This window comes from Ammospiza nelsoni, chromosome 1, assembly GCF_027579445.1.
Source record: "Ammospiza nelsoni isolate bAmmNel1 chromosome 1, bAmmNel1.pri, whole genome shotgun sequence".
In the NCBI taxonomy this organism is placed as follows: Eukaryota; Metazoa; Chordata; class Aves; order Passeriformes; family Passerellidae; genus Ammospiza; species Ammospiza nelsoni.
In genome coordinates this window covers 112,110,028-112,137,943 of record NC_080633.1, presented here as the reverse complement: position 1 = coordinate 112,137,943, position 27,916 = coordinate 112,110,028, and the positions used below count along the sequence as shown (strand labels likewise).

The 27,916-nt window shown below is 40.4% G+C and overlaps 1 protein-coding gene across 1 annotated transcript in view; it reads left to right on the top strand.

Moving 5' to 3' along the window:
- Window positions 1-25,597, top strand: part of PRKDC (protein kinase, DNA-activated, catalytic subunit) — an 82,385-nt gene extending 56,788 nt beyond the window's left edge. Inside the window, exons 61-84 of the mRNA XM_059480086.1 lie at window positions 189-397; window positions 849-987; window positions 1,415-1,603; window positions 2,124-2,348; window positions 2,942-3,050; window positions 3,760-3,871; window positions 5,426-5,615; window positions 6,708-6,882; window positions 6,969-7,159; window positions 9,638-9,818; window positions 10,333-10,493; window positions 11,864-12,075; window positions 13,080-13,167; window positions 13,932-14,075; window positions 16,817-17,021; window positions 17,560-17,627; window positions 17,898-18,118; window positions 18,430-18,522; window positions 20,422-20,511; window positions 22,520-22,591; window positions 22,782-22,983; window positions 23,406-23,594; window positions 24,174-24,313; window positions 25,340-25,597. Of these exons, the coding sequence (XP_059336069.1) occupies window positions 189-397; window positions 849-987; window positions 1,415-1,603; window positions 2,124-2,348; window positions 2,942-3,050; window positions 3,760-3,871; window positions 5,426-5,615; window positions 6,708-6,882; window positions 6,969-7,159; window positions 9,638-9,818; window positions 10,333-10,493; window positions 11,864-12,075; window positions 13,080-13,167; window positions 13,932-14,075; window positions 16,817-17,021; window positions 17,560-17,627; window positions 17,898-18,118; window positions 18,430-18,522; window positions 20,422-20,511; window positions 22,520-22,591; window positions 22,782-22,983; window positions 23,406-23,594; window positions 24,174-24,313; window positions 25,340-25,544 (3,810 nt within the window). The 3' untranslated portion in view covers window positions 25,545-25,597. The remainder of the gene's footprint in view (window positions 1-188; window positions 398-848; window positions 988-1,414; window positions 1,604-2,123; window positions 2,349-2,941; window positions 3,051-3,759; window positions 3,872-5,425; window positions 5,616-6,707; window positions 6,883-6,968; window positions 7,160-9,637; window positions 9,819-10,332; window positions 10,494-11,863; window positions 12,076-13,079; window positions 13,168-13,931; window positions 14,076-16,816; window positions 17,022-17,559; window positions 17,628-17,897; window positions 18,119-18,429; window positions 18,523-20,421; window positions 20,512-22,519; window positions 22,592-22,781; window positions 22,984-23,405; window positions 23,595-24,173; window positions 24,314-25,339) is intronic.
- The last annotated feature ends 2,319 nt before the right edge of the window (window positions 25,598-27,916 follow it).

The following is a 27,916-nucleotide window of genomic DNA, read 5'->3' as shown; positions in this document are numbered from 1 at the left end:
GGGTTACTCTGTACTGTTCTCTGTCCAAAGAGCAACAGCACAGAAGGAAAAGATTCCAGTTTTCCCTGGGTTGGGAACTTCTGGAGGCCTAATGGCTTATTTCCATTTTACAGCTTACTGTATAAGAAAAAGGATACCAAATCTGTATAGTTTTACACCAAGTACATACCTGTTGTTTTGTTTTCCAGGAAATGAGTTACCAGCACAGAGAGCTACTGGAACTGGACTCAGCCAATGTCAGCACGAGCTGCCTTGCAAGTTTGCAGCAGCCCATGGGCATCCTTCTCCTGGAGCGTGCCCTGATGGCTCTGTCCCCTGCAGAGGAGCCCCCGTCCAAAAGGATGCGTGGCAGGACAGAGCTGCCCCCAGATGTGATCAGATGGATTGAACTTGCCAAGTAAATTCTTGTTTGAGACAATTTACTCCCACTTAGGTTTGCCCTGTGAAGAACTCTGCTTTTATGGCTTGTGGGATTTCTTTTTTAGTCTTTCTGTCTTTTAGAATTAGATATGCTTTTAATTTTTTCTCAGTTAATACTGTCAGTGAGAGCAATTAGACTTTAAAACTGTGCACTCTTCTGATGCTGTCAGATGCTGCTGAAAAACATCTTGTTCACAGCTTTTCAACTGCAGCAGTTTCCATAGTTCAGCTATTACTCTACAAGATGAAGTTTATGTAGTTAAGTATGTATTTCTGATCATACATAGAAAATACTTACTAAAAATTTACTATTTCAAGCTGGTAGTATTACTGCTTATTGAATTTATTATTTTTTTTAGATAGCCTCTGCTTGCATTGATATACATCTGCTGAGCTATTTGAAAGATTTCTCTTTTCAATTTTACTAGGCTCTACAGATCCCTTGGGGATTATGATGCCCTCCGTGGCATTTTCAGTGGTAAGATTGGGACTAAGGAAATTACACAGAAAGCTTTGTTGGCAGAAGCAAGGAATGATTATGCTGAAGCAGCTCAATATTATGATAAGGTAAAATTACAACACAGTATTTTTGTTTTGTAATTCTCTCATGACTTAAAACTAATCAAATTAGAAAAAAGTGCAATTATCTGGGCAGACAAATAAAAACACATGGGCACACTGCAACCCTGAGAGAGCAAATTGCATGTGTTCATGGCATGAGTTGCAGTGGGTAAAAATGAAGACAGATCTCTAACCTTCTTTTAAAATGTTTACTCTTCAAAAATGTAGGTTTTCTGAAGATAGCTACCTGAAATTAATTTATGTATAAACACTGCCAAGCTTGAATTTTCTGCATTTAATGTTGCTGTCACACTCTGGTAAATGGATAGATATTTTTATGAGAATTAATGACAGTTAAGTTGCTCATGACTTAGAATTGAAACAGGTTCTTGGCTGGAATCTGGCACTGTTCTCTTTCAAATTCATTCCCTAGGCACTCTCCCAAGAAGACTGGCAAGATGGAGAGCCAACAGAAGCAGAGAAGGACTTCTGGGAACTTGCATCTCTGGAATGCTATGACCACCTCACAATGTGGAAGTCTCTGGAGTATTGTGCTACTGTTAACATTGATAGTGGAAAACCTCCAGACCTAAGCAAAACATGGAATGATCCATTTTTTCAGGTTTTTAGAAATTATTTCATTGGTACTGCACCATTTTTATCTCTGCAGGGATGTCCTACAATATTGAGATTATGGGTGAAAATCAATTACATTATTTGGGTTACTTTATTATGGAAAATAGTGGAGAGTACAATATATTTTAAAAATTGAAACAATCACTTCTGCTTGTTCATTTTGATGTTTAATTTTTACCTCAAATCTGTGGCAGATCCCACAGGACTAGCTTTATTGTCACCTTCCTTTTGCAACTCTTTTTTGTTTCTTTTCTCACTTATATTTTTTCCTATTTTAAGAGTTACCAAAGCATGGATTTTGAAACTGGTAAAATTTACTAACAACTTCTTGAGCTGTAGGAAAAGGCTGCTTTGATTTGTTAGCAAATAGGAATTTGTCAAAAGCGAAAATATCTTTTAAAAAATTCAATTTTTTTTTAATTTATTTGATTTGCCACTGATAACAAAAAAACCTAATCACCTGTTATTCCATTCCAAGAAATAAAGACTGTGTTCTCACTTTGTAGGAGACATATCTGCCCTATATAATACGCAGTAAGTTGAAGTTACTGCTCAGTGGAGAGAATGATCAGACTTTGCTAACCTTTATTGATGAGGCAATGAAGACAGAACAGAAGAAAGCCATTATAGAAATGCACTACAGCCAAGAACTCAGTCTCCTGTACATCCTGCAAGATGATTTTGACAGAGCCAAATATTACATTAGCAATGGCATGCAGATCTTCATGCAGGTAATAATGTCTTCCATCTCTGGTATGGCTTTTTTGTGTAAACTGGAACAATGAAAGTGCTGTTGCTATTACTGCTGCTAGATAATGCTCTCGAGGAACACTCAGTGCCTTCTGTGTCAGGTGACAAAACTTCTTTTAAATTCACACTTGCAATGATAAAAGGTGAGCGAGCCAGTGGAGTGCATTCTTCTGTTTTAGTTTGTTCTGTTTTGCTGATTTTTATCTTTTATACATTTTCAGAGTAATTGTTTGTGCAGACAATAAAAATTTTATTTTGTTTATCTTTTCAGGGGCTTCCTGTCCCCAGAACAAGCTTACAAAGAGTGTTGCATTGGGAAGTTACAAATTCTATCCATTACTGAGTTTTGATTAGACTGTAGGTCTTTGCTCAAACCTAGGATAGGAATTGCAGCCAGAATATGCCTCTGTTCTTGAGCAAAGCAGAGTTGCTCTCTGATTATCAGCTATTAAATTACTTGTAAGATGTTGGGTTCTAAAGCATAACATACAAAAGCATCAGATCAATAATTTGTAGGGCACTGAAAAGAACCATGCTTTAAATCCTGTCTTTGATTCTCTCCCTGTCTTTTCAGAGCTACTCCAGCATCGATTCCTTGTTATATCAAAGTCGAATGACCAAACTGCAGTCTGTACAAGCTTTGACAGAAATACAGGATTTTATCAATTTTATGACCAAAAGAAGTAAAGTTTTTTGTTTGGTTTTTTTTTTTTTTTTCCTCAAGCAATTTTCCTTTTGTATTCAGTAATTGTGATTTCCTAAACTTTGAATTTCTGGACTGCTGTTTGAAGAAGCATAAGTCTGGAATTAGTTCTTACTGTCTTATTGACAGTAAGACCTATTACAGTTTTGTAAGATAGGATTGAACATAACTTTGTGTTCTGTTGCAAAGTTTAATTAGCATAACTCTCATGATAAGAGTTGAGCATCTCTTTTGAAAGTGTCAGTTAAAGTTTTAAGCTAAGCTTTTTTATTGGAGTGACTTTTGGTAGTAAATAGCATTTAACAGAGATGAAAAAATGGGTGTGGTATAGAAGTTGCACCTCTTGACATAGCCCTGAAGTACACATTTATGTGCATAAACCAAATTAGATATTAAATTTAGTTAGCAGTTCCACTGTGTTCCAGCATGTTCATATATGGAAAGGAAACTACCTGGTGGTGATCTCCAGTGGCAATTGACACAGATGTCCTTACAGAACCCCCTGTGCTTCAGCAATAAACAAAAGTGATATGATGATCACTAAGTAGCATTTTTAGTGCAAGCCCAGAAATGCAAGTGGGTTACTTAATGGCAGCTTTCTGGTTTGAATGTTAGACTATATTTTGTTTAGCCCCTTTTCATGCTGTTTGACTTCAGATGCATTTGAAATGTTCTCAATTGATTTCTAGGTAACTTAGATTCAGAGGCTTCCCTTAAGAGACTTCTCAGAACTTGGACAAGCAGATATCCAGATGCTAAAATGGATCCTATGAACATCTGGGATGATATCATTACAAATCGGTAAAATTGCATTCTTGGGTTAGCTTAGGTTCTGTCTGCCTGTTTAGTTCCAGGAAGTGCTTTTTCTAATGCTGCTTGTTTTTCTATGGGAGGAGTTTGATCCAATGCATTACTTTTTTTTTCTTTCTTTTTTAACTGTGGTAGTAGTTTTCTCAATATAACTCTGGAGTTTGTGTGACTAACTTGTGGAGAGGAGCAAAAAGAGATTGAGCAATGGCCAGGGAATAAATTTTATTTTGATAGGGAAACATAGATGTTAGTTTAGTCATTTTCTTGCATCACTGACTATATACACTGTGTAAGCTGGCCCATTTCAGCAGCCCTTAAACATATTCACTTTTACAATTGAGTAGATTAGCTGCATTTAGCTCAATGCAGCACCACCCAAAAGGCCAATCAGTTATGAATAAAAATACTTGGGCAGTTCCAAAATTAGGGAGCATACAAAACAAGCCCAGCCCTGTCACTCTCAGTGCCTCACCTGTTTATGGGAAAGTTAATGACCACTGCTTTAATTGGAGACTTCTGTTGTGCAGATGTTGCTAGAAAGAACAAAGGCTCTCTGGAGACTCCTTTGGATTAGCTCTGAAGAAACTGGAATGCTTTTTGAAATTTGAAAGTTTTCTGTCCTTGCCATAGCGTCTGTCTTCGTCCCAATTTATTCTTCCAGTGAAAGTCTAGATTAGTTCTTCTTTCCTGTGTGATAACTTCTTCAGTAGCACTGCTGATACATACTATGCTATGTGATTTATTTTGTTATCTCTTGGTGTCAGGAAAGCATGGCTACAGAACAGCTTATTGGAGTTCAGTATTAGGCAGAATACCTGGCATGGCTTACTTTTGAAAAAAGTCTCGAAACATTTATGACTTGAAGGGTTGTCAGGGTTTTAAACACTTCATGTGCTTTTTGAAAACCTTGGTCTCACCTTAAATTAGTAACAAAGGATGTGCCAAGTGCCACTTCAGAGTGTAGTGCTGTCCTCTGCTTTGAGTAACAGTCTACTAATGAGATGTGCTATTGAATTAGATAGGACTAGTTGTGGAGTAACAGAATTCAGCATGGCAATTCCTTTTCAAAAGGTGAGTGTTGTTGCTGATCTGTTCTGTAACACAGATTTCAGTGTTGGCATGTGTTGATGTGATAAACATTTGAATAGCAGTTGACATAAAATACAGCCTGACACTCACACTAAATAATTGAGACTTCTTTTTTTGTTTGCATGTCTGTGAAGCTGAAATGCAAGTTATGGCTTGGTGAGCTTAGGGACTGTAGCTTGCACAAAGGAACTAACTAACAAAAAAATCCCACCCTGTAATGGACATTTTTCTAACACTAATCTTGCCAGTACAAGATCCTGAATGCTCTCAGGGTCAACCTGATCCCTGTTGGGAGTGTCCAGTCTCTGAGGCCTGTGTTTAGCCCTGCTAAAGGTGATAGCTTTAGTTTGACTTTTTTTATTAGCTTGGTTTGCTGTTAGGCAGATCAACACTTTGGAACATTCATTTCCTTGAATTTATACCAGAGTGATCTATAACCCTTTTGTTGTTGTGCAGGTGTTTCTTTCTTGACAAACTGCTGGAGAAACTTCCCTCAGATCAGGCCAATGACAGTATGGAGGTGGATGGAGAGTACAGTGCTGGTGACCAAATGGAAGTGGATCAACAGGGTGAAAATATTCACTCAATGATTAAAAGCTGCAAATTCAATATGAAAATGAAGATGATAGAAAGTGCCAGGAAACAGGTGAATATACTGTCTGATAGCTTCCAATTTGCTGAGAAAATACAAAGAAAAAGCTGGAAAAGCCTTTTAGATGGTCTTTGGTATCCTTTTGCCAGGGCAAACCTTGTCCCTTTTCGACCCTGCAGTCCAGGACATTTTGAAAGCTCAAGAAAGTCAGTTGCACAATGAAAGAAAACAAAAGGATAAATGTTAATTAAAAAGTTGATGATAATTTGTCATTACTGGAAATATGCCTGAAGTCCCCTTTGATCCACAGATGAGTTTGGACACTCTAAAAGGCAGATAAAGTATCTGAAATGTTTCAGTCTTTAAAAGAAGGGATGCTTGCAATCAAGCATTATGCTTCTTATTCACAAATAATTTCTTCTGTACAAGAAAACGAATTCTGATTGAATTAGTATAATTTGCTTCAATCAGCAATGCTGGATTTCTTCTTTTTCACTGTTTTCATTACTGATGTTAGTTAACTAAGGAACTAAAGTTAAGTGACTTAGAAATTTTTGGTTGAATCTGGCTGTTGAAATGACTGAAACAGTGTTTTTGATGGTGGGCCTTTGGTGTTTCAAACTTGAGACAAGATGAATAATTAAGTCAAGGTCTCCCATCTTCTGAGATGCTGCAGAAATCTGCAGTCATTTACAAGAGTTTGTTTTAAGCAATCTGATAAGCAAATATAACATTATTGGTTTGTTGACTACACACTCTTGAAGGAGTAAGTGAAAAATAAAATTTCCTTTTATGTTACTTCCGTGAAACTTCTGATCAAAACGCAAACATAAGTGATTTTCTTAATGCTATCTTAAATCAAGTTGTGTTTCCCATATGTGTTTGTATTGTAGAATAGTTAAATGTTTCTTGCAGCTGGAGTGATTTTCTCAGTTGTTTAAACCTCTGTTCTTCTCTATTGCTATTCAGACTTCTCCATTAGCAGAAATGTGGTTCTGAATATGAGACCCTGCAAGCAGTGAGCATCTCTGCCTTACTGCAACTTTACTTGTGTTACTTAAATCTTCTCATCCCTAATTTGGTTGTGGGCAGGTTTTAGTGCCTCTTCAGATATATGGTCTGAAAATTCTCTTAATGTGCCTACAGAACAGCTTTGCAGTGGCCAAGAAGCTCCTGAAAGACTTGCGCAAGGAAGCCAGGTGGAGGGAGGAGTGGCTGCTGAGGTGGAACTTCGCCTATTGCCGCTTCACTCACAGCAGCAGCCGCAGCCTGAGCTGTCCTGAGCGCCTGCTCTCAGTGCTGAAAACCATCTCCCTGCTTGGTAACAGCCTTTGCTTCTTCACCTTGTTTATTTCACAAAGTTGCTGTGTTGTCCAGTTATCAACTTTTGTTCTTGAATTCCAACAGAAGATACCAAATCTGACTATCTCAGCAAGAACATAACAGCCTTCCGAAACCAGAATCTTCTTCTGGGTACAACGTATCACATCATGGCCAATGCTCTTAGTCAGGATCCAAGGTGTCTTGAGCAAATTGAGAAAGAGAAGGCTGGGAAGATATCACTAATATCAGGAGAAAGCCTTGAGAACCCTAAAAAGGTAAATGAGAGGGGAAGATCCTTTAGTAATTTCAGGGTCATTATTACTACGCATTACTACTTCAGTATGGATACAGAGCATGTGAAACCTGTCTGCTATTAGCAGTGATTTGTCCAGCAACACCAGGTAGAGAAAGGGGGGGAAAAAGCAAAAAGCAAGGCTGTGGTTGCTGTTTCTTCCAGGTTTTGCTCTCCTGGAGTTTGGCATCACTCTAACCTTTCTGAATAGGAGAATGTTATTGTGTTTCTCTGTACCTGGATTTTGAATGGAGGGGGAAGACACAGTCACAGCATCTGCCTGCACAGTGGTGAGACAAGGCTTGGGATTCTCAAAGAATGCTTTGATTTCAGCTGGGCATTTGTGACCTGCTTCATGCCTCCACACTGTTCTCTTTAATAAAGAGATGTTTATAATACTGATACACTTATTTTATCTAGGTAATTTTAATGGAAGAAAAAAGTGGAATTTTTTTAAGGCAGAGCACATGCATGTTGTCTTTGCCTATTTTGGGTAGGTGTGCATTTGAAGAATAAAGTCCTAGACTGTGCTGCAACTAAAATTATATTTGCTGTCAGTTGCCCCACATGCTGTGGGGCATTGACTTCTTGTCTGTCAAATGGATTAAGAATTTGAAGTACCACTGCTGGCTTATATCTACTCATTTCTAAAGCCACCATGAAGACACTTACATATGGAATCATAGAATGGTTTGTGTTGAAAGGGACCTTAAAGATCATCTAGTTTCATCTAGTTCTGACCCCCTTTCCATTGGCAGGGACACCTTTCACTAGACCAGGTTGCTCAGAGCTCCATCCAGCCCGGCCTTGAACACATCCAGAGATGGGGTATTCACAACTTCTCTGGGCAACCTGTTCCAGCAGCTCACCACCCTCACAGCAAAGAGCTTCCTCCTAATATCCAATCTCAACCTACTGTCTGTCAGTTTGAAGCAATTGCTCCTTGTTCTACATGTCACTACATGCTCTTGTAAAAAGTCCCTCTCCCTCTTTCTTGCAGGATCACTTCAGGAAATAGGAACAATATTACTGTAAAACAAAAAAAAAGTTTTTAATTTGTGTTTTATCATTGTTAAATGTAAAGCAGATCAAGAAGAAATTCCTGTGAAAAAAGGTTTTAAATTTTCAGGTGTATAGAAATGTAAGCAAAAGCTTGAGTTTCGTTTATTAGCTAATTCTTAAGAGCATTCTTCTTTAGGCAATCTAAAGTATGAGGATAAAAGTTCTTCTGCGTCAGATGAGTAAGATTGTCATACCAGGGATTTCTAAAAGATGAAGAAGCTTAGCCTTATTTTAGCTTACTCTTAAGCAGCAATCTGACCCTGGTAGTCTCCTTCCACCTACCTGACTTTTTAAATTCAGTTACAGCATTTAGTGTGTCCAGAAGGGCCAGGGAAGGGATTGTCCTGCTGTGCTTGGTAGTGGTGAGGCTCCACCTTGAATCCTGTGTTCAGTTCTGGGCCACTCACTACAAAAAAAACATTGAGGGGCTGGAGCATGTCCAGAGAAGGGCAGCAGAGCTGGGGAAGGGCCTGGAGCACAGGTCCTGTAAGGAGCAGCTGAGGGAACTGGGACTTTTTAGCCTGGAGAGGAGGAGGCTCAGGGAAGACCTCATTGCTCTCTTCAACCACCTGAAAGGAGATTGTAGTGAGGTGAGAGTTGGTCTCTTCTGCCATGTCCCAAGTGAGAGGGTGAGATAAAATAGCCTTAAGTTGTGCCAGTTAGGTTCAGATTGGATATTAGAATTTTTTATTTTAGTTTTTAATGAAAAAGTGGTGAGGTATTGGAGTAAGTTGGCCGGGTCGGTGGTGGAGTCACCATCTCTGGAAGTGAGGCATCTGGATGTGGCACTTTTAGATATGGTGTAGGGGTAATTGTGGTGGTGCTGAGTTCCCAGTTGGACAGATGATCTTGAAGGTCTCTTTCAACTTTCATGCTTCTGTGATTCTGTAAAGAATCCTGTCAAGTCACCCTTGCACGAGCTGCATTAGAAATGTATTATGAGTATTACTGTATTTATAGTAGAGAAAAAGGCATCAGATTCAAAATAGTTTGACGCATGCTTTTTTAACACAAATTCCAAGTGTAACTGTAGTGCAGATGTTGTAGATATGTCTTAATAGGAAAAGAACCTGAAAGTTTTATTACATTTTCTGTTAACTATTTCCAAAAGTTCCAGTAATGTTAACTTTTCTACAGTGACAAAAATTGCACTTAACATATCCAAAGATTAATCTAAGTTTATGTATTTCCATTGAAAATTGTGGAAACTAAAGCCCTGGAAATCACTGCTAGAAATAACATCCCAATTTTTTTCCTTTATATCAGCTGCTCAGAACATCTTAAAACAATTAAAGTTTTATCCACTCAAGACTTGCAACAAAGCTCCAGTTTCAGAAAGGATCGTTCAGTGCTACTTTAGCACTAATGTGTGTTTTTTTCCTCTTATGGTTGGATTTAGGTGCTGGCAGGTCTGAACAAGAAGGCTTTTCAGTGCTTCAGCAGTGCTGTGAGGAGGTCTGAAGAGGAGGTGCAGTCCTCCTCCATGGACCACATGGACATGGTGGGAGTTGTGGATGCTTATCTGACTTTGATCAGCTTCTGTGACCAGTATCTGCGCAGGGAAGAGGAAGGCTTGCTTGGTTAGTCAGATTCCTCCTAAGCTTGTGAGGGGTATTTGTCTGTGGTCCATCAGCTTTTCCTGTACCCAGGAGGTCTCTGTGAGCAGCACAGCTTGAATTTCAGTGGAGCAGTTTGACCTCCAGTTGAGCATCATTTGTATGCCTTTTTTCACCTCCTCTGTTTCTGTAGCTTTGGTACTAGTGGCTCACTTGTAGTCTCACTCTTACTTGTGATAAATATATTATATCCAGCAACTGCTTCCCTTGTTCCTTCCCAGACCACAGCAGCCTTGTCTTTAAAGCAGGCAAGATACCAGCAGTGATGCAGCTTCCTGATAAAGCTAATCCTTACAGTCCCCAAGTACATGTGTTGCAGATGTGTGCAGTTTGAACAGATGGGAAGGAGAACAAAGTAAAAATACAAAATACACTTGATAAAAAAATACCGAATTGTAAAGATGAATGTTTCAGATGATCAAAGACGTGGAACAAGTGATGGTGTTTCTGATAATTCTTGTTTAATGTCTCTTGGCAGAAATTAACACTGTGGATCTGCAGCAGTTCCCAGCTATTGTGGTGGAGAAAATGATAAAAGCTTTAAAACTGAATTCCAGAGAAGCCAGGCTGAGATTTCCTAGACTGCTCCAAATAATTGAAAGATATCCAGCAGAGACATTGGGTCTAGTGACACGAGAGGTTAGTTGCTTCAATGTTTCTGCCAGCAAATGTTGCTGTAAATGAAATTTTAAAGGTGGGGGTGGGATACATAGAGAGGTTAGACTGTTAAGTTTTGCTTCAGGGAAATCAGATAAATTTTATGCCATCATTGTTCCTTGTCTTTTCTGTAACTTACTGAGTCTAATTAATGTGGACAGAAAATTTTTCTTGGAAATTTAGCTTTTTATCATTATTCTCATTCCAAATATTTGTTTGAAAGTTGCTGGAGAACAACTGTGGTATGCTTTGTCTTTTTTTTTTTCCTTCAGAACAATCTAAATGGGCTGACAAAGGTAGTTAGCATTAGGGTGAGGAATGTATCTTATTCCTGTAGACTGAGTTTCCTGTATGCAGGAAGCCAGCAGCTTTTCCAGTCTCATTCCATGTCATCCAGCTTTCCCTGTCCTTCTTCACATCAGAGATTACTGCAGCTTTGTCTTCCTTTGTATTTCCCACTTCCTTCCTTGATTCCTTCCTTCCACAACCTGTCTTTCCCTTGCCATTCCATGGCAGGATAGCGTAAGCCCGCCTTGCTGTGGTGGGACAGATAAGCTGAGACCTCTGTGACTTGTGCCTGCTCCTGCCTTTGCCTGCCTGTCCTTCCAAGCCCATGTCATTGTGCTGCTGCTCCCAGAGCAACAGGCCCTTTGAGTGGAGGAGCTCAAGTGAGGCAGAAACTGGGATTCATTATCCCAGGGAACTGAGAAAATAGCAGAAATGGCTGAGGTGCACAAGGTGTGGCCACGGAGCAACACCAGTAGTTCAAACAGAACCTGACACAAGCTGACAAATCTCAATCAGAAAGGGAGTTCACCAGGCATTTATTTATCCTATCCTCTGTCTTTCTGTGAAATAAATACTGCCAATCTGATCTTAAATTCTATCAGAAGTGCTTAAAGATGAACAAAGGACAAAACTATATAAACAATAAGGAGTTTCAGTGTTCTCCTTCCTGGCATTTTTTTTTACTAAAATCAAGACTTTAATCCCGATGTGTCGGAATTGAATTCCTTAAGATTTTTGAGTTGTGTATATGTGATGATCAAAAATTACTGTATTGCATCCAGAGACAAAAGCCACAAGTTTGAGTGTAAAGCCTTATATTGATCAACTGGCTGCAAATCTTTATAATGGAAAACCTATTAAGCAGCAGTAGTGGTGGTAGTAGTAGTGATATTAATAATTAAATCTGTGCTTCATTGGGGGATGTTTAGCACACTTAGTGGACATTCTCTGCTTCCTTTTCACATTTCTCTGTCAGGCTGCACCACGGAGCAGTTTTGTTTGTTTTCTGTGTTTGGTGTTTTTGAGGAAGACCAAAGATGAAAGCAGTGTCTGTGTTTTTGCAGCTTTCTTCGGTTCCCTGCTGGCAGTTCATTGGTTGGATTAGCCAGATGATGGCACTACTTGACAAGGATGAAGCAGTAGCTGTACAACACACTGTTGAAGAGATTGCAAATACCTACCCCCAGGCACTCATCTACCCTTTCATGATCAGCAGTGAAAGTTACTGCTTCAAAGATACTGCATCTGGCTGCAAGAACAAGGAGTTTGTGGAAAGGTGAATTTGCAATTGGAGTAGCTCTTCTGTATGTTTTTTTTGCAGGAGTGGACAGATTCGTTTATTTTTCCTACACAAACCCTTTTCTTTAGTGAGCATGAGAAATATTAGAGGGTAGTCTTGAGTTTTTGTTTAAAGGCACAGAGAAATGCAACACATCAGCTCTGTCAGTGTCAGGCACACTCAGGTTGGTGGCATGAAACCTTATGAAGGGTTGGGAACATGTAGTCCCTAGGCTGTTGCAAGTTAAAAGTTTTCCCAAGATAAAACAAAAATACCACAGAGAGACAACACCATTTTATTTGTAATTCTGTGGTATTGAACATATATCATCCTTCTAATACCAAGAGGAAGCAGCTATGTTTAAGTAGAATAGACACTCATACCAGACTTCAGAGAGGACAGTGAAATGGACGCAGGTTATCTTGGGAATGACAGCTCTTGGCTGTGGTGTTCTCTGCTTATTCAGTGTGCAGCATGCAGCTTCTCTTATGAGCTTTCTCTTGTCCCTTTTGGCATGCAGCAACACTTGAGTTAATCCCCAGACAAAAATCAGTTTCTATCCCACAATGCTGTAGAACCACTCCTAGAATTTTGGTTGTCTTTTTGCCTTTTTCTCAAATTTTATACATTTGCTGAATAAATTTTTGCTTCAAATAAAAATACCAAGTCATGTGTTTCACAGACAGTATCACCCTTCAGTAACTGTCATGACAGGGCACATGGCCTGTATCTGTTTCAAGCATGCTTTCCACTCACCCACCAAGTTCCTATTTTCATAGGACATATAATTAAAAAACTGGGAGCTGTGTGGCACATTTAGTCAACATATAAACAGTCATGCAGCCCAAGAGGGAATTCCAAAGGAATCTTACCTACCTACACCTGAATTGTTCTACAAGATTCTTGTATATAGCAGACAGTGTAGATCATTGCTCATCTGCAGGCAAGGTGGTGATGGTAGTTCCCATTGCATTGTGATGCATTTTTCTCTTCTTTTAAAGGATCAAGAGTAAGTTGGATAGAGGAGGAGTAGTTCAAGATTTTGTTCGCTCCCTGGAGCAGCTCTCTAATCCTGTAATGATTTTCAAGGTAAAGTATATTTTTCCCCACTTCCTCTTCATTCCTCTCCCTCTGTTCAGAAGAGCAAATGCTGGGTGGAGCCTGAGACGGCTCAGTTGACACCACAGCCACAGGAAGTGGTTCAACTCAGCACCAACTGATGATGATGATGATGATGATGATGATGATGATGATGTTGAGGTGCTGTCAGCAGCTTTCACTGGTGATGGGCTCCCTCCCTTGTGCCAGCTGGATGTTCTGCTCCAGCCCTTTTCAGCTTTCCCCTTCAGGGTCTGTGCCCTGCCCCACAGTCAGTCTTCCTTAATCATTCTGAAACAGAATTATCATTTGTGGCCATCTTTATAATTTTGGACTACTTGTGTTCAACTGCTTGTTTTCTTATGTCCTTTCCCTGCTGGGCATCCCTGTCTGTGTTCTGACTTGTTTGTCCAAATGATTCTTGTCCTGTGTTTTGTGCCATTCCTGGCCTCACAGAGGCTTTCTTAGCACTAAACACTAAACATAACTATCACAACTAAACATAACTAAAAACAGTAAACATAACTATAAACAGTAAACATAACTATCATAATAAAGTAGAAACATTTTATCAAGACACAGAACAAAAGGAAAATATTTCCACAGCCTTTTGGTTGCTCTTTCTTTTGGTCAAAAGACACATAGTAGTTGACTGTTAGTAAATACAATAATCCCAATGCAATCTGATTGGCCTACTGAAGAGCAAGGGTCAATAAATCTTTTCTTAGTACTCATCTATTTTCTTCTCTTTGCAGGATTGGGCTAAGGATGTCAGAAATGAGTTGTCAAAGCCTCAGAGAAACAAAAAGAAGCTTAAGGAAATGTATGAAGGAATGTACAAGAATCTGGGAAATTTGGAGAGTCCTGGCCTTGGATTGATGAGGAAAAGGTTTATTCAGGTATATGTGGTTACTGGGTAGCATTGGCATCGTGGCTTTTCTAGAAGGCAATATAAAGTGAAAAAAGGGAGCCAAATTACAGCTTTTACAGGTGCTGCAGGACTTGATGAGACTTGATCTAGTCAGGAGTACAGGACTGGGATTTCTTTGCTAGAAGCCATGGACTTAACATAGTTCACTTTCCACTTCTAACTGCCCTGCAGGGATAAATGTACTGTCTTACACAGCTTCCACCTCTCCTGTCCTGAATGTTGCCAGGTTCTTAGGACCTGAGCCTGTAATCATCCGTGGGAATCTGGCTTTGTTTTTTGTTCCCTGCTGCCAAGGATTTATGAGCACCTTAGGGAGTTTTGCTGTATTATACTTCTCAGATTCGCTGCCGATATGAAGTTACTCATACAGAAGAGTTACAACTATGAAGAACTAAAGAAAAGGCTTTACAAAACTGACTGAATTCCAAGGTGGTGAAAATCAGCATAGAAAATGAAGTGACACATGTGGCAAGAAAATGTAGTTACCCTAATATCATATAGAAATTCGGCATATTTTAGCTGACAACTGCAGTTCAAGAACAAAATCTTGATTTGTGATGGTTCCTTGAAAACATCAGCTGTGAAAACTCAAAGGTAGTCAAGAAAGAAAAGCAAACGTTCATCATTATTAAGAATAGAGAACTAAACATGGATTTGTACATTGGCATAGCAGCCTTCTCTCACTCTGGCTTCTTGAACATTATAGTCCTCGTCTGCGGTATTCTCAGCACAGATACAGTAAAATTGGATGAGGTTCAAAGTGGCAAGAATAATCAGAGGTGCAGAGTAACCACTGCACAAGCAACTTCAGCATTCCTCCAGCTGGAAAAGATGCAATGGTGCCAGATTCAGTGAAGCTCTCAACATCAGTCCCATGGTTGGACTTGGTGAACTTACAGGTCTTTTCCAACCCTAGCAATTGTATGATTCTGTCAGAAGCACCGAAAAGGAAGTAAATGCTCCATGGAAGTGGCAGGTTCAGACCAGTGAGAAGTGTTTCCTCATTCAGTGCACACTTAGGTGCTGAACTCCTGCTGCCGGGTGTTAGGTGCTTTCACAGGTTCAAATTAGCAAGCAGGCAATAGGAGGGAGAGAGGGCAGTGCTTTAAGAGCTTTAACATATAAATGCACACTCCCGGTACAGAAATCCCCGAGCTGCAAATTGCTGAGGGCAGGAGGGTGATACTCGTGTAGAAGGAGGTCCTGACTGTGTGCTTGTACTTTGTGTGCACAGCCCCGTGGCCAGGGCGGGGTGCATCCAGCTGTCTCCCGTTGTGGCCATCCTATGTCACATTAGCATTAGATAAACTCACCTGGCTGTCTGCAGGGAGATTCCTTCCCCATGAGTGGGAAAGGTGGAGGATGAGAGTAAGGTGGAGTCGGAGGAGGTGAGGTGATAATGAAGTAGAAAGGGTAATTGGGAGTTTAGGGGCACACTAGCCCTCTGAATGTGTTGCTGTGAGATAAGATGGGTCTTTGATGATAATGACTTCAAACTTAAGAGTGCGTGATAAGAATGTGCAGGATGTGCCGGTGACAGGGCTGGGGGTAGGGAGAGGGGAGCAGCTGTACAGGGTACATGCACAGCAAGGGACATAGCAGGCACAAGCACAAAGGCTGTTTGGATTACATGTGTGCCCACACCAAAGAAATTAAAAATCCATGGCTCTTTAAAACGCTGAAATGTGCAGTGTTAGAGGATACAGGGAAGAGCAAGGGACATGCTGAAGAAGGATATCAGGGTTGTTCCCCTATGGTAAAGGGAAGAGGGAGAGCAGAGAGTAGCTGCAGAAGAGAGTCAAGGTGATGGTGCACAGGCTCTGAAGTCTTTGCTTTCATGATGCATTATTATGAAGAAACAAGGTGTGCTGTGAAAATAACTGTACCATTTCTAGTGTCCTTGCTGTGGAAAAAAACAAGTTGTCTCTCTTGACTGACACATAAAATTGTTCTACTACATGGAGTACTTCAGGCTCATAATCTGGAAATAGATTTAGAGATAAAGATGTTTCTGACTGTAGCAGTCTCCTCCAAAGGATAATGTTTTTTGTATTTTCATTTACTTCAGTGAAATAGCTGTGTCTTCATAGCTTGGTAGAAAAATGATCAGGCAGTGAAAAAAACATCTTTCCAAGCCATTAATACCCAGTCCAAGAAGGAACATTTGGTTTTTCTAGAACTTTGAACTATGATTACGGGAGGTCAATTCAGTTAACTATTTGTAGCTAATACTTACTTTGTTCATTAAATGGATCCGTGTCCAAAACTTTGCTCTTTTCCTATATCAGGATATTTAAAATAGTTTAAAATATGAGTTTATGCATTCTATGTCTAAAATTATTGCTAGGCAGTAATAAATCCACGAATAATAAATCCGATGGTAAATAAAACATGTAAAACATTTCATAGAGTCCCAGAATGATTTGGGTTGGAAGGGACCTGAAAGATCATCTGGTTCCAGCACCCCTGCCATGGCCAGGGGCTCTTCCCACTAGACCAGGTTGCTCGGGGCCCCTTCCAACCTGGCCTGGAACATTTCCAGGGATGAGGCATCCACAATTTCTCTGGGCAACCTGTTCTGGTTTATATTAAGAATTTCTTCCTAATATCAAGACAAGCCATGTATGTAGATAGGAAGGTGCCCTTTTCATGCTCTTGGGTAGTTTTAACCCTGTGTAAACAGAATTCCTTTCTATAAATTATTGTTAGGCTTTTGGGAAGGACCTGGATCATCATTTTGGCAGAGGTGGTTCAGAACTGTTGGATATGAGGACTAGTGACTTCGATGCAATTGTAACTTCTCTCCACTCAAAAATGATCAAAACCCATAAAGAACCTGGGAACCTCAAAGAATGTTCACCATGGATGAGCGAATTCAAAGCTGAGTTCTTGAGGACTGAACTGGAGGTTCCTGGTAAGTTCCTGTTCAGTGTCAGTGGTGAATTGCCCCTTACAAGAAAGTTGCTCTTGAGCTTATTTTTTATATTGTCTATGTGACCCTTCTTTCTGGCCTTAAGCTTTATCTGGCCTTACTTGAAATAATTCTATTCACTCATCTCTTAAATCCATTCTTAAGCTGTAGTACTGATTGGTAAAATTGTATCTAAGCTTGTATCTCTTACCTAAGAATTTAGTATTTTTCTAAAGGCCTGACTCCAGGAAATATGATATATAAATCTAATACATGTTTAAATCTAGTTTGAGCAAGATTGTGTCTTCTGAAACCAGCAAGAGCTCAATTCTAACAGCTAAACAAGGAGAGGGTATCAGTAATTCACAGATAAAATCATACTATGTGTATGTTGGATCTTTTTTATTCATTTAAAAATATTTTATTCATAGTTGTCATTCTACCAGTTTGACAAAACATTTGGATGTGTGTTCTGATGTTAAACACACTCTAAAATAACATCAGGCTATGTACTAATATTTTTTTTCCACTACCACTTCAGGTCAGTACGATGGAAAAGGGAAACCTCTGCCAGAGTACCATGCAAAAATCTCTGGATTTGATGAACGGGTATGTTTTTAAGATTGAGTCAAAATCCTGTGTGGTATAAATCTGTCTCCACGTAGCATTTGAAGAATTTGGCAGTAGCGGGGTCATTGCTTGTTTACACATCTTGCAGCATACAAAGAAAAGGCTGCAAGTGGGCATTTATTTTTCTATTATAATTGAGTAACTTGATTATGTCATCTAGGAATGACAGATATGCTTAATTCCAGCGATGTTTCTGTAAGACCGAGTTTTCTGTCACAAATATTTTTCTTTTTCCTGTCTTTTTCCAAGATAAGTGTGATGGAATCCTTGAGGAAGCCAAAACGTATAACGATCCGAGGCAGCGATGAGCAGGAGTATCCTTTCCTTGTCAAAGGTGGCGAAGACCTGCGACAAGACCAACGCATTGAGCAGCTGTTCGATGTAATGAACATTATCCTTTCCCAAGATGCTACATGTAGCCAAAGAAATATGCAGTTAAAAACTTACCAGGTCATCCCCATGACAACAAGGTAGGCGTTTATCTTCAAGGGACAGAAATCTTTTTGTTAACATCTATTAGTTTTGGGATGTTGGAAAGTGAGAATTTTGCATGCCAGATTCAGATTGAGAGTGTTTTGTGCCTTGGCTTAATTCTTTTTTCCTTTTCCTTTTAAACAGCATTGAAATTGCTTTGTCTGGAAACTATTTTTTCAGAGTATATTTAAATTGGTAGCTTCTAACCTTCTTTTAACAGGCAATAGAATATATTGCTTCCCGTTTGTGGTGTTTCTCTAAAGTTCACCTCTGAGCTACTTGTTATCTCTGACTTACTTTGTTTCAGGCTGGGACTCATCAAGTGGCTGGAAAATACTTGTACTTTGAAAGAATTCCTTAAAAATAGCATGTCTGAAGAGGAAGATATCAGCTATTACAGGTGATGCTTGGTTTAGCTGTCTGCTGTAATAGAAACCACTACTAATGGGTTTTTGGATAATTGACAGTCTTGTGGCAGGATTTTCTTTTACCTTTTTCTTTTTTTTTTTTTTTTTTTTTTTTTGTAATTAAAGAATAAAAGAAAAGCATTTATAAGCAAGGAGGCAGTTTGTACTTCCTGACCCAAATTAGTAATTGGCAACTGTTTGTTTAATGAGTGCCATTGTAGCTGGAATATCCTCCACCCAGCTTGTTTAAACAAGAGACTTATAACTATAATCATGTGTGACGTCATTATCATCACCATTTCCTTATCAGCAGATTGATTTTACAAGCAGAGGATTTTGATCTCTTGATTTGATCAGGCAGGAAATGGACTTAGGTCAGTGAGGGGCAGGGGAAGGGAGTAGAGGCAGAGCTATTGAGAAGCTGGGTTCAGCAGTGAGTCAGTGATGGGGGGTGGAACTTGGCAGCACATGCACAGAACTCAACTGTAACAGAGCACTTTCTCTGACATGATACAAATGCTGTGTTTGAATAAATTATATTGCTTTCTCGTGATTGTAAGTGCAGGTTGAATATTTGTAAAATTGATTTAATTCTGGCATTTCAGCTTAGTTCTGTCCTGGAATTTACAAATGTGGTTTAGTTTACAAATGTGGTTCTCAGTTACATAATCACTGTTTGGGTTTGTCTGAGTGTTGTCACCATTTATTTTTACTGGTTAACATTTATGGGGCAGATTGGAGGAAGCTCCAGCGTGGAGGTTGGACTCCAAAGAGTCTTTATTTCTATGGTTATTTGATTTGTGAGCAGTGTAGGAACTGCTAGAGTTCCTGCATTACTGCTGTCTGATTCACTGTTGTGAACAGCAGTGATGTTATGATCTCAATTCACTGAGTGGGAAAGTGAAAGAAGCTTCACATGGAACCATCTTGTGAGGGGAGGAAATTTATAATATGCTCAGTGCAGAAGATCAGTGTGTTTCTAAAAGCAGGTCATAATTTATTTTAAAAAAGCCCTTTGCTTTATTGTGTATATAGACTAATATTTTCCCATATGTTATTCAATCAAGGCAATTAAGACATTTTATATTGAGCTATGGTTAAGTGACAGCACTCACAAAGGAAAATTTTGGTTGGGGTAGGGGGAACAACTTTCTGAATTTTTGAAATGCTTTATCCCAAAGTGATGGGCTACACTCTCTAACTGATAAATGCTTCTTAAATGGAAATGACATTTTCTTTCTCAAAACATGCTTTGGAAGGAAGAGAGGAGGTGGCTGCTCTGCTAAGTTGAGAAACAGAAGTTTAAGGTTTGATGTGTTTAGTTTAGATGGGAGAAAAATATCAAATTATTTCATAAGCAGTGCAACTAAAGAATACTGGCTTCTTATGGATTAATACCCCAAATTCAAGCACCCATTCCTCCTCTCTTGGGCACTCTGACGAGATACCAAACTGCCTTCCTACATTCCCTGCCCATTTGGAAGGACAAAGGGCAGCATGTACTGTGGCAGACTACATAATGCTTCTCAAAGGCTACAAGACTGTCAAAAATATCTTTCTCTCCCTGCAGAAATTATTTTGGATCTTTCCTCTGGAGGTACTTACAGTACCTCTTGACAAATTAACACCTTTGAGATGTCTAATCTTCTGTTAGATGTGATTGAAGTGTGTTCAAAGCTGGGGCAAAGGATATTAATGGATCAGCCCATATTCTGCATAAACTTCATTTTCATAGCAAGGCTAAAATTAATGTAGGCTGTAGCTTCCTGACTTTTCCTTTGCATAAAAATCTCATGGGTCAGAGCAGCACAGAGCCTGTGGATAACCAAATAGAGAGTGGTGAGATGGTACAGGGAAATCATCGGTGCTTTTCTCCTTTTTTTTGTCCCTAGCCCAAGAGGACCTCATGCTACCTATTCTGAGTGGCTGTCCAGGATGGGTGGGAAGGCACAGGGCATCTCTCGGTACCATGCCATGTACAGGTGGGTTTCAAAAGAGAACTGCATGAGAAATACAAAAGCTGGAGTGTGCACACACACAGAGATGCAGAAATTCCAGGAAAAAAAAAAAAAAGTATGATCTTCATTATGATATGATGGCTAGAGCTGATTTTTGCTCATTTTACTGCTTTGTCTTCCTGGAGATGCTTTGCAAAATTCCTCTTGCCAAAAATCCTACCAGAGTACAGGAATACTTCCAGAAGCTTGCTCACTTCCTCTAGAAAGTGCTGGAAGCAGATGCTGCTCTTCAACTTTATTTTCTAGGCGTCTTGTTCCTGATTATGCAGTTAGGTTGGCTGCCTCAGAGCCCAAGCATCTGCTGGAGTTGGACAGAGAAAATCACCATGATTCTCTGAGAATTTAAGAATATTTGATGGTTTAGGTTCCGACTTGAGCATCCTCTCAGAGGAATTTCCACACCTACCTAGATCTAGCTCTGTGGGGGGTAAAGTGAAGTGTCCAGAGCATTTCTTATAAGTTCATAACCTGCTTAACCAAGTGTCTTGCTTTTTAAAGGAAAACTTTGACTTGTTTAACTGAATTAATATTTGTATTCAGATCCAGAATGCGCTTTTGAAGTAATTCCCAATCACCCCCACTCATCTCCAGTCTGCTGCACCAAAGGGCTGTCCTCTATTTCTCAATTCTGCTCCTTTCAGAGGGAAGTAGACTGGAAGGAAAGCACCCAGCACATGTCAGCTCTCACAAGCATTCAGAACTGGATATGGGCTAGGACAAAGCGTCCTTCCCCAAATCTACATGGTCCCTCAGCACCAGTTCTTTAGTTCTGTTGCTTCCCCTCTGCTGCACTACTCTCTAGTGTCAGTACAGCCTCAGCCTACTGCTGAGAGATGTAACTGGGACCTTAATTCCTCGGCTTTGAAGAGGCTGTCCAGCCAGAAAGAACATGATTGTATTCTTTATTAAAACTTAAACCTATAAACTTAATATGGAGGAAAATACACAAAACCACATACTTTTTGTATTTAGAAATATCAGTCTTGGAAAAAACTGCTGGGAGAAAGAGGGAGGATGGGGTACTTGTAATATCAGATAAAATTGGGGGTATGAGCCCTTTGTGGCTTGCTGTACTTTTTACTGGATTAAGCATCCCATGCTGCTGTGGTCATGAGCGTATCACAGAATCACAGAATAATGAGGTTGGAAGAGACCTCTAAGATCATCGAGTCCAACTTATGCCCGAACACCTCAACCAGACTATAGCACCAAGTGCCATGTCCAGTCTTTTTTTAAACACATCCAGAGATGGTGATTCTACCACCTCCTTGGGCAGAGCATTCCAGTGCTTTATTATTCTTTTGGTGAAAAATTTCTTCCTAATATCCAATCTACACCTTCCCTGATGTAGCTTGAGACTGTGTCCACTGGTTCTGTCAGTGCTGCCCGGTGGAAGAGACTGACCCCCACCTCTGTACAGCCTCCCTTCAGGAAGTTGTAGAGGGCAGTAAGGACACCTCTAAGCCTCCTCTTCTCCAGTCAAAACAGCCTCAGTTCCTTCAAACATTCCTCACAGGGCTTGTGTTCCAAGCCCCTCACCAGCCTCGTTGCCTCCTCTGGACATGCTCAAGCATCTCAAAGTCCTTACCAAACTGAGGGCCCAGCACTGGACACAGCACTCAAGGTGTGGCCTCACCAGTGCCAAGTAGAGGGGCAGAATGACCTCCCTGCTCCTGCTGGGCACGCTGTTCCTGATGCAGGCCAGGAGGCCCTTGGCCTTCTTGGCCACCAAGGCACATTGCTGGCTCATGTTCTGGCTGTTGACCAGCACCTCCAGGTCCCTTTCCACCTGAACACTGTCCAACCACACCGTCCCCAGCTTGTAACGTTGTAGGGGATTTTTGTGGCCAAAATGTAGAACTCGACATTTAGACTTCTTAAACTTCATGCTGTGGGACTCTGCCCATCTTGACTTCCAACATCCAGCGGGCTGTTACTCAGCAGCCACCTTTACTTCTCCACTACTTTGCAGGAATGCCAGCCGTACAGAAGCAGTCACTTCCTTCAAAAGCAGGGAGAGCAGCGTTCCAGAAGACCTGCTGAGGTAAGTGCTGCTGGTGGCTGGGCACTGTGAAACGAATGTTGGTGTTTGTCTGCATTCAACGAGCAAGTTCTGCTTTGTTAAGGAGAGCCTTTGTGAAGATGAGTTCTATTTTGTTAAGGAGAGCCCTTGTGAAGATGAATTCTGTTTTGTTAAGGAGAGCCTTTGTGAAGATGAGTTCTGTTTTGTTAAGGAGAGCCTTTGTGAAGATGAGCACATCTCCCGAGGCCTTCCTGGCCCTGCGCTCCCACTTTGCCAGCTCGCACGCACTGATGTGCATCAGCCACTGGATACTCGGGATTGGAGACCGGCATCTGTCCAACTTCATGATTAACAAGGAGACAGGAGGCATGGTGGGAATAGACTTTGGATATGCTTTTGGTGCAGCCACACAGGTATTTGTTTTCAGCTTTTGCATTTATTATGTACAATTACACGTGTGTTCTCAGGACTAAATTTGATGCTCTTCCGTTGCCATTGTTCTGGTGCAAAATAATCTTTGCAAGTAATTTCTAGTCAATTTAATAAAATATCTGAGTCCAGAAATTCTCAGGCAAGCAGTGAGTTACAGAACTCCACAGAGTCAATATGGTGGTGTTTTACATGGTTCAGCTGTGGATTCAGCCACTGTCACTGAATACTCATGACTAGAGCTTTGATGTCACAACTTGGTTCAGTTTTACTTTTGCATGTTATTTTCAGTGAAGTGACAAAAAAGGTTTCAAAGCTTAAAAATAAAAAAATATTCCCATCTAATCCTTCAGTTCCAAGGCATCTTACTTCTTGTTTTCTTTTGACTGTCCTTCCCCTTGGCCAGTTTTTGAGTGTGCCGGAGTTGATGCCCTTTCGCCTGACGCGCCAGTTCGTTAATCTGATGATGCCGGTGAAAGAATGGGGACTCATTTACAGCGTGATGGTGCATGCCCTGAGGGCTTACCGTTCAGATCCAGACCTCCTCATCAGCACCATGGATGTGTTTGTAAAAGAGCCTTCTTTGGACTGGAAGGTGGGGTTTGTCCTCTTTCATTTTTCTTCATGGGGAAATTCTTAAACTGTGATAAGAATAAAACTAATGAAAAAGGAAGTATTCCTTGAGGCTCACTCTCACTACTTCTTTTATCTTTCTTTGTTTTATTAAGTTCTAAGAAAAACTGAACTTAAAAGTATTCAAAATGACAGAATTCTGTACAGATGCACAAAAAACAGTAGCATATGTCTGTGTTATCAGTGTACTGTTCTTTATCTTTCATGATAATCCTAAAGACATGGGTAACTCTTGATCACGTTATGCCACTTATGGCATCAGCATAAATATTTTCAACTTTCTGCATTCAACCTTTTAAATTTGCCTAACAGCACTGTATATATCAAACCAATAGTTACAGAGAAAAAAATCTGCAACTAGTTGCACTTCAGCAGCTTCAGTTGCAAAAAAGTCATAGGCAAGTTAGATGTTACCTCACTGCTTTGTCCTCCATTGCATCTGCAGTTAAGATACTGGCTTGACTTGCTATGATCTGCAGCTTAAAAGCATTTTTCAAGTGTGTGATTTATGATAAATAGGACAAATATATTTTCTCCCTAGAACTTTGAACAAAGACAGCTGAAAGAAGGAGGCACGTGGATTAAGGAAATAAACACATCTGAAGTAAACTGGTACCCTTTGCAAAAAGTTAACTATGTCAGAAGAAAGCTTACAGGTGCCAATCCAGCAGTAATCACTTGGTAAGATGGTCTCCTTTTACTTTAAACTGCTTCACTAAGAGCTTTGGAAGGCTCCTGAGTCAGATTTTGCACCCTTTGGATAGAAGGGGGGCTGGGAAAAAAGAAGAGACAGGGCAAAATTTCAGCAAACCTTCTGTCAGAATCATTTTGGTCCACATACAAGCTCACTGAATCACCCTGCCAGCCAAAACACCAGATATCTCCCTGTGAGTTTTCTTGCTCCAGCTCAGGCCTTCTGAGCAGTTTTACTGCTCCTGGCAACACATGCCTCCCCTCCCTGTCAGACTGCTTAATCTCATACTCCTCAGTCCCTCTGTTCTTTATGTTTGTCTCCACTGCTTTCAGGGTAGGGATAATATTTAAATTAATACATACTTCTGATGGAGGATTGCTTGAAATGGAACCTGTACCAGCTGTAGGGGAGGCATGGAGGAAAGCTGCTTACCAGAAACATCAAATTCAAATCTGGTGGCATTCTCAGGTTATTTATGTCAGTCTAGTCAAGTCTGGCTCAAGCCAGAATGTCTTTTAAGTTCAGTTAAAAGTACAATTAATCCCTTCCATCCTCTCTTAAAAAGTCATTTTGGATTAATCAGGGGAAAGACAGAAAAGCAAAGAAAGACAGCCTGTTTTAAAACCATACAAATATTGAAAAGTGCAGGACTTGGGAGGAGTCCTTTTTGTGGTCAAGGCTGAACTGGAAGAGGCAGCAAAATACTTGTTACAGGCACAAATCAGGAGAGCAGGTAAAGAGATCAACAGCTTGGATGTGAACTGCTGCATCTGTCTTCCAGCTGGAGACCCTTGACAAGACTGGCCTATTATGGTAAATACCCACTATTTGTAAAGGACCCCTGAAACCCCCAGTCTTCACTGGCCAAGCCTTGTACAGCTCTTGAGCAGCCTCCACATCTTGATCTCAATTCAAGCTTTATTTTTCAAGTGCTGTTTTGTATTTTAAAATCCATCTCAGGTTTTTTGCTTGTTTCTTTTAGTAAGAGCTTATTTTTGTGTTCTCAATTTCAGCGATGAGCTGCGCCTGGGCCATGAGAGGTCGCCTGCTTATAATGATTTTGCAGCTGTGGCTCGTGGTAACTCTAATCATGATATCAGAGCCAAAGAGCCAGAGGATGGACTTTCAGAGGAGACCCAAGTGAGATGCCTCATCGATCAAGCAACAGACCCCAATATTCTTGGCAGAGTCTGGGAAGGATGGGAACCCTGGATGTGAGGAACTGCCATCTACAACCCTGTCTGCCAAGGGACTTGTACCCTAAAACACAACTACAACCAGATCAGAATTTTAAGGCCAAAAAGGAAAAAGCTCCTAACTATTTTTATTATCAGTTAACTTGACTAATAGAGAAAATAAACTTTTTGTATTAAATCTGTATTCAAAGAGTAATTTTTTTTCTTTTTTTTTTTAATTATTTTTCTTGCGTGTGGTTCCATAACAAAGCAGCTTTATTGTCTTTGTGTTAAAATCAATGTGGAAAGAACTGGGGAGGCTATAGAGCTTAAAGATTTATTTGAAAAGAACTGAGATCCTTCAGTGGAAAGCACAAATTCATACCACGCAAACTTGTGGGCCCCAGTGCAGTGATGTAGTGAGTCTGTGCTTTCCTTTTGCAGAGACCTTGATGACAATCAACTGAAACCATTCTCAGCCACATATTATTTGTAGTTAAAACCTGAATATTTTCATATCAGTAGTATCAGTGGGCCACATGGTGAAATTAAACAGAAAATGGCTCTTAGCTTTAGATAACACTTAAAGTATCTGAACAGCTTTTGCATTACTGGATAACAAGATAGTAATTTTGAGACTGTTTTTAGCAATTAGAGGTTATACCCTGTTATCTTTGTCCTTTGGAAGTCTGCACTGCTCACACTGTTATTTCCAAATTATTGTTTGGCCCAAGCCAGAAGTAGTCACTGCCGACAGAGCTGAGCACGGTAAGCTGCTTGCCATAAGCACAGCACAGCGCAGCAATGTCTGCTGCACTTTGGAATTTGCTTATGCCAAACTGTGGAGCTTGTGCCAGATGTGACTCTCTGTCTCCAGCAGCCAGTTCTCAGGTGTGCTGCCTTTGGCTGGGATTGAATTCATTTTCTGCAGAGTAGCTGGAGTGGGGCTGTGGTTTGGATTTGTGCTGGAGACTGTGGATAACACGGGGATGTTTCATTACTGCTGAGCAGGGCTTGCACAGAGGCAAGGCTGCTTCTGCCTCTCACACCATGAGGAGCCCAGGGGAGCACAGCCAGGATAGCTGGCTCCAGCTCACCCAAGGGCTATCATATACCAGAGGGTGTCATGCTCAGCATGCAGAGCTGGGGGAAGAAGGAGAAAGAGGGGGAGATGTTCAGAGTGATGGTGTTTGTCTTCCCAAGTCACCATCGTCCCAGCTTTCCCAGGGAGGGCTGACCACCAGCCTGCCTGTGGGAAGTGGTGAATGAATTCCTTGTTTTGCTTTGCTTTTGTGCACAGCTTTTGCTTTAACTTATTCCCTGTCTTGATCCCAGCCCCTGAGTTTTCTCCCTTTCCAGTTCTCTCTGTGGGGATTGAGGAGAAGCTCTGTGGGGCTTAGCTCCCAGCTGAGCTTAAAGCTGCAGCATAGGCCGTGAGGGAGAAAGAGAACTCTCTCAAGCACTACTGTTGCTCATTACCCAGATTTACTGCAGGATATAGATTTAATTGAGGCTTTTAATAATTATCATAAAGGGTGTAATAAAAATGAGTCTTTGCCCTTTCACTATCTACAAGGTTTCCCTCCTGCCTCTGTGGCACTGGGGCAGTTCTGGTCTCACTGAGGGCCACGTCTGCTGCTGGCACCAGTCTCCAATGAATGTGTCAGCTGGAAAGTAGAGAAATCTGCCTCCTAAATACAACTCCATGAAAAACTCACAATGAGGAAGATTGCTGAGGCCTAAAGAACGGGGAGGGAGCTTTTCTGTTTCAAATACTTTCCAGCAACAATTATTATTTGTTACCTTTCTTCTTAATACACATACTCAATGGTTTGTGTCAATAGTATCATAAATCAAGAAATTGAAAACATTTTTATCCCTTTATTAGTAAAAAATATTGTTTGGATGTATTTTTGTATAGGAAACATTGAAAAATATAAATAAGCTGTATACCTCATTTAAAAAGTGAATTTAGGGCACTTAATCACAAAAAGCTTCCACATTTACCCATTTATAGAGATGATAATTAGTGGACAGTAAGGTGGGGTTTTATTCTTTATAAAAGAGTTTGATACAGTCTGTTCTTATATACACTTCAGTAAGATGTCATGGTGCTTTGTTCTTTTGATCTCTGCTAACAATTAGGACTGCAATCTCATGACTAAAACTTGGTCAGGTGAGGTGCCCTGGCTTTCATGCTGTCACTCTACAAATATGAGAAAGTTTAAAGCACAATAAAAAAGGCAACATGAAAAGGCAGGGGACATTTGGAAATTAAGTGGCTGGGTGTACGAGGTGTTTAATGGCACTTCTGGCACATACCTCAGATAGTTACTGAGTACTTTGACCTGCACTGCAGAGGACAAAGTCTAGGTTTATACTTTAACGAGGCTCTTCTCCTAGTGCTTCTGATGG